Genomic DNA, 13,859 nt, shown 5'->3' with positions numbered 1-13,859 from the left:
GAAAGGCTCTGTGTCTTAGTTTTGAATTACCAACCAGTGTGGATCCTGTTAAGAGTGCTTGCTGGGTATACACGCAGTAACAAAGCATAGTCTTTGGGCTGTGTCAATTCAATATTTTAATAATTAGAATGGGAGCTCAGTTTAGCACTTTATTCACAAAAGCAAAGTGGGTTTGGAATTGAATTTCTCTGGCAAATTTCTGGACCCTGGGGAATGCCAAGAATAAAATTAAAATCAATATGCCCATGGATTGAAAGTTTACAATTTTAATGCAGGAAGCTTGAAAAGCTAGCCATTGGGTCTAGTCACATGGGGACTTAAATATGATTTTTGCATTTTGGGTGATTGTGATATTAAAAACCAAAAATCCAAATACTTCAGTGGATCATGGTAGACTAACAACTGATTACTAACTTTACAATAGCTTGGAAGAGCGATTCAACAATAACAAAATCAGCTAAAGCTCCCCTATTAAGAACTGACTCACTCATGCTGTGGGTCAGTTACTGTTGGATGCTGTTCGCACGCTTCTTGTAAGTGGTGGCCGATTTGGTACTAATGATAGAGTTGAGTAGCAGACACTTTATAGGTAGAAACTCTTAGTTTATTTACAAAGGTACTCAGTAGCAACTAAACATGTGCTTACACTTTAAACTCTATCTCTACACTACATCCAGATCTGCCAGCCTTGAATGTTTGAACCACCCTTTCGGCCAGTCCGCCTGAGGAAGGGTGGTTTGGTGGTGTTTTCACATGAGTGATACCATTGAGGCTGATAAACAGCTGAAACTCAGCACTCGTAAATCCCGTGTCGTTATCAGAAACAGCCACTTCTGGTAGTCTGTTAATGGCAAAACTTTGGTGTAACTTCTCAATTGTAGCAGAAGGTGTTGGTGATATCACCTCATATATGTCCATCCATTTTGAGTGGGCATCAACAATGAGCAGAAACATTGTTCCCATGAAAGGCCCCACATAGTCAATGTGTAACCACACCCATGGTCTTCCTGGCCATTCCCAAGGGTGTAATGGAGCTGTTGAAGGTATTTTTTGCAGTTGCTGACATTGCATACAAGTCTTCACTAAATTCTCTATTTAACCATCCATTCCAGGCTACCATAGGTAGCTGTGAGCTATGGTCTTCATTCGGGATATACCTGATGTGAGCTGTGTAGTTCAATTAGCAATGGCTCTCTTCCTTTTGGAGGTACTATCACTCGCGCTCCACACAATAAGAAGCCATCCTGGCTGGTTATTTCGTGCCTTCTGTTAAAGCACAATGTCATTTCAGCAGATACAGGCTCTTGTGACCAACCGTGAAGTACTTGTTCTGTTACGTGTGATAGGACTGGTTCCCTACTTGTCCAGTCTCTTGATCTGTCGAGTGCATACCGGCGATGAATCTAAGAAATTTAGCATTAAACAAGTTCCTGTGGAGCTGGGACTTTCTCATCCTTTTCCTGTAAAGGCAAATGACTAAGTGCATCGGCGTTTGCAATTTGACTGCCAGGCCTATGTACGAAAGTATACTCGTACACTGCCTGGATTGAAGCCCGTTGTTGTATTCTTGCCGAGGCTATGGGTGGTATAGCCCTGTCTTCGCTGGACAATTCTAGCAATGGCTTGTGGTCTGAAACCATAATAAAATGACGGCCATGTATGTACTGGTAAAATTTCATAACAATAAAGATGATTGACTGGCCGCCTTTTTCGCTTTGGTGAGCATTCTTGATACATAACGTATAGGCCATTCCGTGCCATCATCCATCCAATGGGAGAACACTGCTCCCACTCTGTAAGGGTGACCTGTCACAAGTCAACACCAATTCTTTTTTCTGGTCATAATGTACTAATAGGTTATTTGACCTTCTTGAAAGCTTCTTTCTCGGGCGTGTCCCAAGACCAATGTTTTTTTTTGTGTAGATAATGTAGGGGTGCTAGTTTTGTAGACAAATTTGGTAAGAACCATCCATAATAATTGATCATTCCTTTGAATGATTTGAGTTCTGAGGTGTTCTTTGGCGCCGGTGCCTCTCTTCTGGCTCTTACTTTCTCCTTAACCAGGTGGAGGCCCTGTGAATCTATCTGGTGACCTAAATAGATTACTTCCCTTGCTTGGAACGTGCACTTTTCTCTTTTTAAACTCACTCCAGCGTGCAAGAAACATTTTAAGACTTCTTCTAAGTTTGCCATATGCTCTTTTTCAGTGAATCCTGTCACTAAAATATCATCTAAATCTAAATAAATACAACCTGGGGCAGTCCCTGCAGTAAACTTTCCACTGTTCTCTGGAAGATGGCACAAGCTAAGGAGTCGCTGAAAGGCAAACGATTTTTTTTTGGTACAACCCTTTGTGGGTATTAATTGTGACAAATTCCTGGGAGGCATTATCTAACTCTAATTGTTGATAAGCTTGACTCATATCAAGCTTCGTGTAGGTGGTTCCACCTGCCAACTTGGCATACAGGTCTTTGATATTTGGTATGGGGTGTCTGTCTGGCTTAGCTATTTTATTAACCATCAATTTGTAGTCTCCACAAATTCAGACGCTCTGGTCAGGTTTAAGGACGGGGACTGTGGGCAATGCCCATTCTGAGAACCGTACTGGCTGTATAATGCCCAGTTTTTCTAGTCTGCCCAGTTTGGTGTCGACCTTTTCTCTCAATGCATAAAGTACTGGCCTGGCCTTCATGAATCAGGAGGTTGTCTCTGGATCCACATGAATTTTGACCTACAGCTCCTGGATCTTCCCAAATTTGCCTTTGAAGACCATGGCATACTTTTGTCGTAGCACTGGTAACCAACTTGTTCTTAATTGGAAAATTTCAGCCCATTCTAATTTAATCTCTTTTAGCTTCCATAATGAACAGTTAACTCTACTTATGCCTTTGACTTGGATGTTTTCACCCGTGTATGTTTTTAATTGGGCAGTTGTTTCTTCTAAATTTAATTAATGTTCACCATTACTCAGATATCTGAAGGTATGTTCCCCAATTACTGTAGTGGAAGCTCCTGTGTCCACTTCAATTTGAACAGGTCTACCATTCACTTTCGTTGTTACATTGGTTCTGTTTTTCAATTTTCAAATTATACAACGAATAAATATTTGAATTTGTTGCTTCAGGCTCTTCTGCATTGTAGATCTCATTGGCTTTTTTCTTTTGTTTAAAAGTCGGCTTGACTTTCTTACACTGTCTTGTTATGTGTCCATTTTTATGACAGTGGAAACATTCTATTTTTTTAAACTGCCAATCATGAAAAGACTCTGTTTCCACCTCTACTGAAATTACTCCTGGTTTTTGCTGCCAATTCATTTTTTTCTAATTTTCCTGCCAGCTGTTTCCTGCCTCGGCAGAGTCTCACTTGCACCCTTTTTGGCTGGGGCTTCCTGCCCAATGTGGAGGATGGCGCCATTTTGCGCGTCCTGTATAACTTTTGAATCTCTTACTGCACTTTTCCATTGCCAGTGCAATCTCTAGCGCCTTCTTGAAAGCCAAACTTGTTTCGGATAACAATCGCTTCTGAGTTGTGTCCTCTTTCACACTGCACACTAAGTGATCTCTAAGCATGTCATTTAAGGATGTACCAAACTCACAATGCTCTGTTAATTGCTTCATACTTGCCACATAGCTTGCAACTAGCTAGAGTCCCCTGGGACTCTAATTCTTGAATAAAACTTGAACCTTTGCATCGTTACTTGAGGGCTTTGGGTGATAATGGCCCTTCACCAGGTCCATCAATTCATCAACATTTCTCGAGTCTAGGGCACTGGGTGCCATCAAACTTCGAATCAAGCCATAAGTCTTTTCCCAAATGTACTTAAAACTATCGCCCGCCTCTTCTCTTCCCCTGTAATCTCATTTGCTTGGAAAAAGAGCGAGAGACGCTCAATGTAGTGGGACCAATTGTCCGTTGCTGGATCGAAAGGATCAATTCTTCCGAATTGAGGCATGCTGTGAGGGGATTACTCTGACGATTTGAAAGGAACTTCTACTTACAATTGCTGTGTGAGGTACTGTGCCGATTTTGTTTCTCTTAATTTCATCTGTTTAATTTATTTAATCCTCGGCGCCAGTTTGTTGGATCCTAGACACCAGTTTGTTGGATCCTGTTTGCACACTTGTAAGTGGTGGCCGATTTGGTACTAATGGTAGAATTGAATAGTAGGCACTTCATAGGTAGAAACTCTTAGTTTATTTACAAAGGTACTCAGCAGCAACTAAACATGCGTTTACACTTCAAACTCTATCTCTACACTACTCCAATTACTAACTACTGACTACTAACGACAGCCTGCGCTACTCTGCTATTGGATAATAAGATCATGTGATCTTCCTTAATAACATTCTTCTTAAAGGCATATTAAATATTAGATTACCACAGTTATCCTTTCTGCTTTTAATATTGGCCAGTCAAACATTGGCCAGATGATATTGCCCGATGTTCACAACTGAGTGGCAGCACCACACCCAAACTCTTTGGAATATCAATATCATCGCTGTGGCACATGATAATGAGTTTCCCAGAAAATTTTGGGTTGACACTTGAGAATAGAGGCAAATAACAGTCTTAGAGATTGTTGTCAATAACACCAATGCAGTAAACTCTCATTATGAATGGATATTTGCCAGCTGCTTGCTATTTTCTCAAGAGAGGCATTCCAGCCCATCCACACAATTTGTAGCAGGAGACTGCACTGAGCTGGAAGTCAAATCAGTGACCATCATAGTCTAAAAACTCAGTACTGCAGCACTTGATTTTCCTACTGAGTCACTGGGTCCAGGTGGTTGTTATCTTTAGAAGTTGACATTACTCATTACTAATTGTTATACATTAGGTCATCAATGTTTGTGTAACACAGAACAAAGTTAGTAAATCAAGGAATTTATTTTTTCTGCTAACTTTGTATAATTGAATGGGAATTAGTTTGTAATATGCAGGTTTTATCTGATTCTGTTTTTATAGATATTATTTAGAAGAACCCCCAGGAGTACAGAAGTTATACACTGGGAAAACTCCTCCACCTACTAAAGTAGTTTACCTTGGAGACGCCGAACAAAACATGTGGAATAGAGAAGTACATAATATAACTGAATTGTAAGTAAATGTATGTATGTCAGGTTATTTTTTTCATAATATTTAAGTTCATGCATTGTAGTTGAAGTTTACGAAGAAGAAGAAATGCTGCCCAGATAAAGGTTAACTTTACCATTAAGAACTAAATCAGCAGAATGTCCCCTTTCCCATCCTTTTCTCGCTTTCATTTTGTTCTTTACTTTTTTGAATTGTCCAGTCAGAGTGTTTAAAATCCGAAAGGCTCAATCCTCCCTGAATCTTGGGGGATTATAGACATCTGAAGCACTGTTTTGGCTTTTTGTGTGGCCAGGGAAAGCCAAGATGCACTGTCAATCAGTGCACTATTTGGTTGGGACTGCAGCAGGCAGCATGGCAGTTTAGCATTCTCCAGCTATAAGCAGAATCAACCGGTGGCAGGATAGTCGTATTTTAGGCTTGGAAGCACTTTCTAGTCTGAAAGTTAGTATATATAGTATGTGTTGATAGGTTGAATTGAAGTAAGATGGGAGGGAGGCTTAGCTGGAGGACCGCTTGGGCCAAATGGCCTGTTTCTGTGCTGAAAAATTCTGTGCAAGTCCCATATGTAAAGGATGCAGAATTCTCATGGCCCTTTGTCTCCACCAGCAGGAGCCAGGTGGCACTACAGCTGTTTATAAATGCTTGTAAAATGTATTAAGTTTATTGACACACTGGTGTCCACAGTACTGCATATATATTTTAACATAGCTGTAGAAAAGATTCATCTGAGGAAAATGATGCACAGTATGTCTTGTGTGATAAAGCTGACTATTGGAAAGACTCTTAGTACTTTTTCAATCACTTTCATGGTTCCTCCAATTATAATGGGACAAAAGCAGTAAAAGCAGGCATGGAGCAAATATATTTAAAACTTTGCTTGGAATGTAATCTCATTACAATGGTTAAAAAAGATTATCTTTTGAATGGCCAAATAAACTAATGCTCTAATTATAAAACTTGCTATCTGACCATGTGCCATTGTGGCTTGTGTACATTGTTTTCTTAATACTGCAGCAACACTGTTGTACGGGAGTGATTGATTCATTAGATTTTTCCTTGTAAGGGCCTCTTTCCAAACCAGCTTTTTACTATTTTTGAAGATTTTTAAATCCATGTTTCTTTAAAAAAAAACTTTTCAGTTACCACAAAAGGAAAGGAATCCTCATCAGTGAAACGTCGGTGCTTGTCTATGCACAGCTCCTCACTGGGCGTCGATACGTATTTGGCCATAATGGTGAAGTTACCTTAGAGAAGGAATGGTCAAAGCAAGTACTACCATTTGCTCACCAGACCATTGTGAGGGTAGGAATTCAAAAATAAAGAGCTCAGTGCTGCTAATCAAATAATATTATGCTTTGTTTGTTGGTGTGGTGTTTTTAAAGCCCTGCTTTGGTTTTATCGATTCTTATAATATCTGAAAATATAGTTTTCTTTTCATGCATACAACCGTGACTAACTGGAGAAGTTAAGGACGTATTAGGTTAATAGAAGAGGCTTACAATGTTACCAAAGAAAAGAAGTAGGATTGGGAGGGTTTTAAAAATCAGCAAAGGATGACCAAGAAACTGATCTAGAAGGAGAAAATAGGATATGAACCTAAACTAGCAAGAAATATAAAAACAGATTGCAAAAACTTCTGAAAGTTTGTAAGAAGGAAGAGAAGAACATAAGTAAACATGGCTCCTTTAGAGGCAGAGGTTGGAGAAATTATATTGGAGAATAAGGAAATGGAGGAGACATTAAACAAATATTTTGTACCTGTCTTCACAGTAGAAGACATGCAGAACATAAATTGAGGAACCAAGGGCCTAATGAGAGTGAGGAACATAAAGTAATTAGTATTAGTGAAGAAACAATGTCAGAGAAATTATTAGGATTAAAAGCTGACAAGTCCCTGTACCTGATGACTTGCATTCAAGAGTTTTAAGAGGTGGCTGCAGAGATAGTGGATGCATTGGTTTAGATCTTCCAAATTTCATAGCTTCTAGAATGGACCTTGTGGATTGGAAGGTAATAAATGCAGTCTGCTCTTAAAGAAAGGCGGGAGAGAGAGAAAATGGAGAATTATAGGCCAGACAGCCTGACAAAATTAGTAGGAAAAATGCTGGAATCTATTATTAAGCTTATGGACCCTGAAGAAAACCACAATATGATCAGGCAGTGCCAACGCAGTCTGATGAAAGAGAAACCATGTTTGGTAAAATTACTTGAGTTTATTGAGGTTGCAACTTTCCAAGGCAATTTGGCAAATTGGATGCAGTATTGGCTGAGTGGCAGGAAGCAGAAGGTGATGGTTGAGGGGTGTTTTTGTGACTGGATGCCTGTGTCTGGTGGGGTTCCACAGGGATCGGTTTTGGGCCCCTTGCTGTTTGTGGTATATATAAACGATTTAGACTTAAATGTAGGAGGTTGATCAGTAAGTTTGCGGGTGCCACGAAAATTGGTGGGGTGGGTAAATAGTGAGGAAGATAGCCTTAGATTACAGGAGGATACAGACAGGCTGATCAGTGGCAAATGGAATTTAATCTGGATAAGTGTGAGGTGATGCACTTGAGCAGGACAAACAAGGCACGGGAATACATGATGAATGGTAGGACCCTGGGAAATACCGAGGTTCAGAGGGACCTTGGTGTGCATGTCCCCCTTAAAGTAGCGGGACAGGTAGATAAGGTGGTTAAGAAGACATATGGGATACTTGTCTTTAATGGCCGAGGCACAGAATATAAGAGCAGGAAGGTTATGCTGGAACTGTATAAAACGCTGGTTAGGCCACAGCTAGAGTATTTCGTGCAGTTCTGGAATCCGCATTATAGGAAGGGTGTGATTGCACTAGAGAGAGTGCAAAGGAGATTTATCAGGATGTAGCCTGGGCTGGAGAGTTCTAGTTATGAGGAGAGATTGGATAGACTGGGGTTATTTTCCCTGGAGCAGAGGAGATTGAGGGGGGACATGATTAAGGTGTATAAAATTATGAGGGGCATAGATAGGGTAGACAGGAAGAAACTTTTCCCCTTGGTGGAGGTATCAATAACCAGGGGGCATAGATTTAAGGTAAGGGGCAGGAGATTTAGAGAGGATGTGAGGAAGAATTTTTTCACCCAGAGAGTGGTCGGAATCTGGAACTCACTGCCTGAAAGGGTGGTAGAGGCAGAAACCCTCATAACATTTAAGAGGTATTTGGATGTGCACTTGCAATCCCATGGCATACAAGGCTGTGGGCCTAGTGCTGGAAAATGAGTTTAGAATAGTTAGGTACTTGTTTGACTGACGCAGACTCGATGGGCCGAAGGGCCTTTTTTCTGTGCTGAAGACCTCTAAGACCCTATAACTAGCAGGGTGGATAAAAGGGAATCAGTGGATGTAGTATATTTGGATTCGCAGAAGGCATTCAGTAAGATCGCACACAAGTTGTTAAACAAGTCAAAAACTCATGAGATTAGGGGTGATATATTAGCATGTTTGAGAATTGGTTAACAAACATGAAACAGAGAATAAGAATAAATTGGTCGTTTTCAGGGTGGCAGGAGTGCTTCAAGGATCAACAGTCTATCTCAATGACTTAGATTAAGGGAACCAGGAGTAATATATTCAAATTCCCGGACAATACAAAGCTAGGTGGGAAAGTAAGCTGTGAGGAGGAAGTAAAGAAGTTGCAAAGGAATAGAGATGAATTAAATGATTGGGAAAGAAGTTCACAGTTGGAATGTACAGAGTGAAATTGTCCATATAGAAAAAAATGGAAGAGTATTTCTTAAACAGTGGCAGACTAGTGAATGTCGATACTCAATGATTTGGGTGTCCTCGTGCAAGAAAGTTAACATGCAGATACAGAAAGGCAAATGATATGTTAGACATTATTGTAAGGGAATTTGGAAAATAAAAGTAAGGAAGTCTTACTGCAATTAGATAAGGCTTTGGTGAGACTACACCTAGAATATTGTGTATTGTTTTAGTCTCCTTACCTGAGGAAGGATATACTTGTCTTATTGGACTGCAACAATGGTCCACTAGGTTGAAATATTGGGGCCTGTATTCTCTGGAATTTAGAACACTGAGAGGTGATTCATTGAAATGTATAAATTTTTTTAGAGGGCTTGACAGAGTAGCTGCTAAGAGGCTTTTTCCTTAATTGGAGAATCTAGAACTTGAAATCATAGTCTCAGGATAAGAGGTCGGATATTTAAGACTCAGATGTGCAGAAATCTCTTTACCCAGAGGGTTGTAATCTTTGGAATTCTCTGCTGCAGAGGGCTGTGAATGCTCAATATATTCAATACAAAGATTGACATATCCTTAAGCACTAAGGGATTCAAGGGATATAGTGATAGGGTGGGCAAATGGAGTTGTAAAATTTCAGCCATGATCATATTGAATAGTGGGGCAGGCTCAAGGGGCCATATGGCCTCCTGCTCCTTCTATTTCTTATGTCTTATTGCAAAGATTGTAATTCTGATTGTGAAAGTTATGAAATCTCTGACAGTGATTTATTCGGGCAATTTTAACTTGTTTTAAAAACTAAATATCTCTTTCAGAACCTTAAATCATTTGATTCCAGTTTCTCTCACTTCAGTTCATTGGATGAATTGTTCCCACCCAAAATTAAGGTCTTCATGATGGGAACTCCCTACTATGGCTGCATGGGAGAGGTTAGTTAATTTTGATACAGGAGTTTTAAAATTCTGTGGATTATAGGTTGTAATGATGGAAATTCAGTCCACGTTTGATATGTAAAATTGCCCGCAACTGTTTGAAAGTGCTCTGATCGTTGCTTGTTTTCTTACAAAATGTCATTAGTTTCTTCCTTAAGAGGTCGTACAGTGTGAATAGCTGAGCCTGAAAACAAACACTGAAAGGTTCCATGTTCAATCACCAATCTTTTATCTTGGCTAGAATAATGGCACATGTGCCACTTTTGGGATATTGGGGGTGGGGGGGCAGGGAAAGGACATTTAACTGGAGTTCCTGATCAGCTGTGTTGGAACTCGTGCACGTTTATGGACAGTGAGTGGGGAAAGGATTACGATCAGCTGTGATGCCCCCATTTACAAATAGCCTGACGATATTCGTTGAAGAACTTGTGCATGAATGTTTGCAACTTTGGCAAGATATTGAAGTGGAACCTGTACCCATGGGACTAAAGCTGAGTAATGGGCTCCAACCATACTGATGAGCATTTATGCATAAATAGTATTGTACTCTGTATTAGCTTTACATGCATTTGGGAAAATTGAGTTTGGTAAATGAGCTGGGAGATAGAAAGAAAGACTGGATATATTTGGGACCTTATCACATAAACATCTCCATGCACTTCACATACAACGAATTACTTTTGAAGTGCAGTGACTTGATTTGGATAGGCAAATGCAACAGCCATATTCCACAGAGCAAGATCCCAGAAAGAGTAACCAGGTGAATATTCAGTTTATCTGTTTTTGATGGTGTTGAATGAAGGTGACCTCTTGTACAGGATACAGGAAGATCATCTTGTTCTTCTGATTGTGCTGGGAAATCTTTAGCATTCAGCTAAGCAGGGAAATGTGGCTCAGTTTAATGTCTCATCTGTAGTTTGGCACCTCTGGCAGTTAAGCATTCCACAATACTCCATTGCAGTATCAGCCTACAGTGTGTTACCAATAGATCTTGAGGCCTGTAACCTTTGACTTCAAGACAAGAATGTTTTCAACAAAGCAACAATGCTTTGAACGTAAGTGAACCTTTTCAGTTCTTTATCAGTTTGGCCAGGTGGCAGGACTCTCACCTGAGACAAATAATTGACGTTCAAGCCCCACTCCAAGACCTGAATGCATAATGAAGGATGAAACTTCATTGCAGCAATCATGTTCTGCTGTATTGTTACAGGATATGGTCTTTCAAATGAGCCTTCAAACTGAGGCCTTGCCTGGCTTTTGAGATGGACATAAAAGATCCATCACATAATTAAGAGCTAGAGTGTTCTCCTAGAATCCTGGTCAACATTATCTCTTGCCCAACACTGCCAAAACAAAATTAACTGATCATTTCTCACATTAAGGTTTGTGGGATCTTGCTCTTTTGTGAATTGACTGCTTTGTTCAGCTACCTAACATCGACTGTACTTCAGGAAGTAATTAATTTGATGTGAATTGCTGGTCGTTGTCCTCCAGATGTGAAAATGCAAGCCTTTTCACTTTCTTCTGTCAGTCACAAACTTTAAATATTTTCTCATGTGTACCTGTTTATAAGCCAGTTAAATAAAATACATCAGGTCAAGAATATGCTTGTAATATATCCTGTGTTGAAGAAAGTTAAAATTCCACCTAAAGATATAGCTTGAATATCTTAATAGGTTCATGACTCTTCTGATGTTATCAGAGATGGGAGGATCCGTGTGGTTTTCACTGTTCCATGTGAGCCGCAGCTGGATGGCATCATACAAAACCAGCATGTAAGTACGAAATAAAAACAAAAACAGAACTGTTGAAGGGTCATTGGACTGGAAACGTCAACTCTTCTCTTCTACACCGATGCTGCCAGAATTGCTGAGTTTTTCCAGGTAATTCTGTTTTTGTTTTTGTTTTGGATTTCCAGCATCCGCAGTAGTTTTTTGCTTTTATCTCTAAGTACGAAATGTTCATTTGCACACTGTTAATACTGTACAGAGTTCAATCCAGTATCACTGACGTACTTTTGCAACATTCATTTTTGAGCAGAAATTTCTACACAGCTGCAACAACTTCATGGACACACTAGTTAAAATGTAGTAAATTCTTTCTCCCTCCATAATGTGATGTATTCCCGTTATTCCACATTTCACTCATCTGTAGTGTTGTCAACTTGAAAGTGGTATAGTTTCAACGTAAGCATACGTAAATGTACACACAGCGGATATCAGATTTTCCGCTATTTGCAGGAGACGTTCAATTATTATGCCCCTTTCACAGACTAAGAGAGAACAATGCAATCCCCTATCTCTCCCCATTAGTGTAGAGACAATGTCACTTCTATTAAACATCTATTCCTGACTGGCCTTCAGTCATTTCCCTGGTTTTTTTTTTAATCCTACTCATTCATTCACCTTAAAGCATGACTTCTTATTTCAAAACTTTGCGTAATGAAAAATTATGTTGTCTTATTCTATTTTGAACCAGCCATTTGTATTGAGGCATTTTGATTTTCTCATTGTTTCAGAAATACTCTACAAAATACAACCCAGGATATGTCTTGGCCAGTCGCCTTGGAATTACTGGGTATCTTGTGTCACGGTTGACAGGAAGTTTGTTTATTGGGAGAGGATCAAAGCAAAAGTAAGCATGCCTTTATTGATATTTTCTGCGTGTTTACTACTGTTTTTATTTTGTCACAAAGTATTTTTTGACTTGCTATGATATGGAAATAATAATGATGGCGACATTGGCAGTTTCCTCATGGAGACAGTGAAAAATTGGATAAATAATCACAGGCTGTCACTGTGCATTTAAGAATTCCTGATTCAAGAGTTACATCACTCAACACTGCTAATACAGTAGCTCAGCTCTCCACTCTTGACTTTGGTGAGGGAGATGGAAGCTTTGTCTTCCATATTTTCTGTACCTAAAATGTGCCACTGCTGGCGTCTCAGGCTGGTAACTGTGGGAAATTTGGCTTGCTGGGTGAAGGCATTTGGAGTTAAGGATTCATTTTTTTTTTGTTCATCCACGGGATGTGGGCATCACTGGCAAGACCAGCATTTATTGCCCATCCCTAACTTCCCTCGGAAGATGGTGATGAGCTGCCTGCTTGAATCACTGCATTTCTTGCAGTGAAGTTACTCCCATGGTCTATTAGGTAGGATGTTTCAGGATCTTTCCACAGCATCAGTGCAGGAACAGTGATATTTTTTCCAAGCCAGAATGATGTGCGACTTGGAGGGTAATTTGATGGTGGTGTTCTCATGCGCTTGTTTCTCTTATCCTATTGGGCAGTAGAGGTTGGGAATATGGGTGCTGCTGCCGAAGAAGCCTTGGCAAGTTGCTGCAATGCATCTTATGGATGGTGCACATTGCTGTCACTGTGCATTGGTAAATGGAGTGTATCAATTGTTTAAGGTGGTGAATGGGATGCTCAACAAGAGGGATGCTTTGTCCTGGATGGCGTTGAGCTGCTTCAGTAATTGAGCTGCACTCATCCAAGCAGATAAAGAATATTTCATCACACTCCTGACTTTGCATGCTCGATGATAGAATGGTAGAAAGGCTTTGGGAGCCAGAAGGTGCTCATTCATGGTAAAATACCCAACCTCTGACCTCTTTATAACCACAATATTTATGTGACTGGTTCAATTAAGTTTCTGGTTAATGGTGAGCCCCCAGGATGTTATTGATGGAAGATTTGGTAATGGTAATGCCATTGACTATCAAGGGGAGATGGTTGGATTCTCTCTTGTTGGAGATGGTTTTGCTGGGCACTTATTTAGCACAGATGCTGTTTGCCACTTACTAGTCCAAACCAAATGTTGTCCAGCTCTTTCTGCACAAGGGCTTGTATTCTGATGTATTGGGCTCCACCATCACTGAGGATAGGGTGTTCATGGAGCCACCACCTCTTATTTTTTAATTGCCCAACACCATTTATGACCATGTTTCAAGACTGCAGCACTTTGATCTGATGAGTTGGTTGTGGGACCACTTAACTCTTGCTTATAGTATGATGCTTTTGCTGTTTGCCATGCATATAATACTGTGTAGCTTCATCAAGTAGGCACCTAATATTTAGGTATGCTTGGTGCTGGTCCTAGCATTTTCTTCTAC

General features: G+C 40.1%; 1 protein-coding gene across 7 annotated transcripts in view; it reads left to right on the top strand.

Moving 5' to 3' along the window:
• Nucleotides 1-13,859, top strand: part of xrn1 (5'-3' exoribonuclease 1) — a 98,744-nt gene that overhangs the window by 52,230 nt on the left and 32,655 nt on the right. For all 7 annotated transcript variants that reach the window (XM_078564194.1, XM_078564199.1, XM_078564198.1 and 4 more), the window contains exons 20-24: nt 4,966-5,097; nt 6,234-6,396; nt 9,627-9,740; nt 11,420-11,518; nt 12,262-12,377. In XM_078564194.1, the coding sequence (XP_078420320.1) occupies nt 4,966-5,097; nt 6,234-6,396; nt 9,627-9,740; nt 11,420-11,518; nt 12,262-12,377 (624 nt within the window). The remainder of the gene's footprint in view (nt 1-4,965; nt 5,098-6,233; nt 6,397-9,626; nt 9,741-11,419; nt 11,519-12,261; nt 12,378-13,859) is intronic.

The sequence above is a fragment of the Cetorhinus maximus genome, chromosome 19, assembly GCF_964194155.1.
Source record: "Cetorhinus maximus chromosome 19, sCetMax3.hap1.1, whole genome shotgun sequence".
Classification (NCBI taxonomy): domain Eukaryota; kingdom Metazoa; phylum Chordata; class Chondrichthyes; order Lamniformes; family Cetorhinidae; genus Cetorhinus; species Cetorhinus maximus.
The sequence above is the reverse complement of the archived record's forward strand: the minus strand, read 5'-3'. Positions and strand labels throughout refer to the sequence as shown.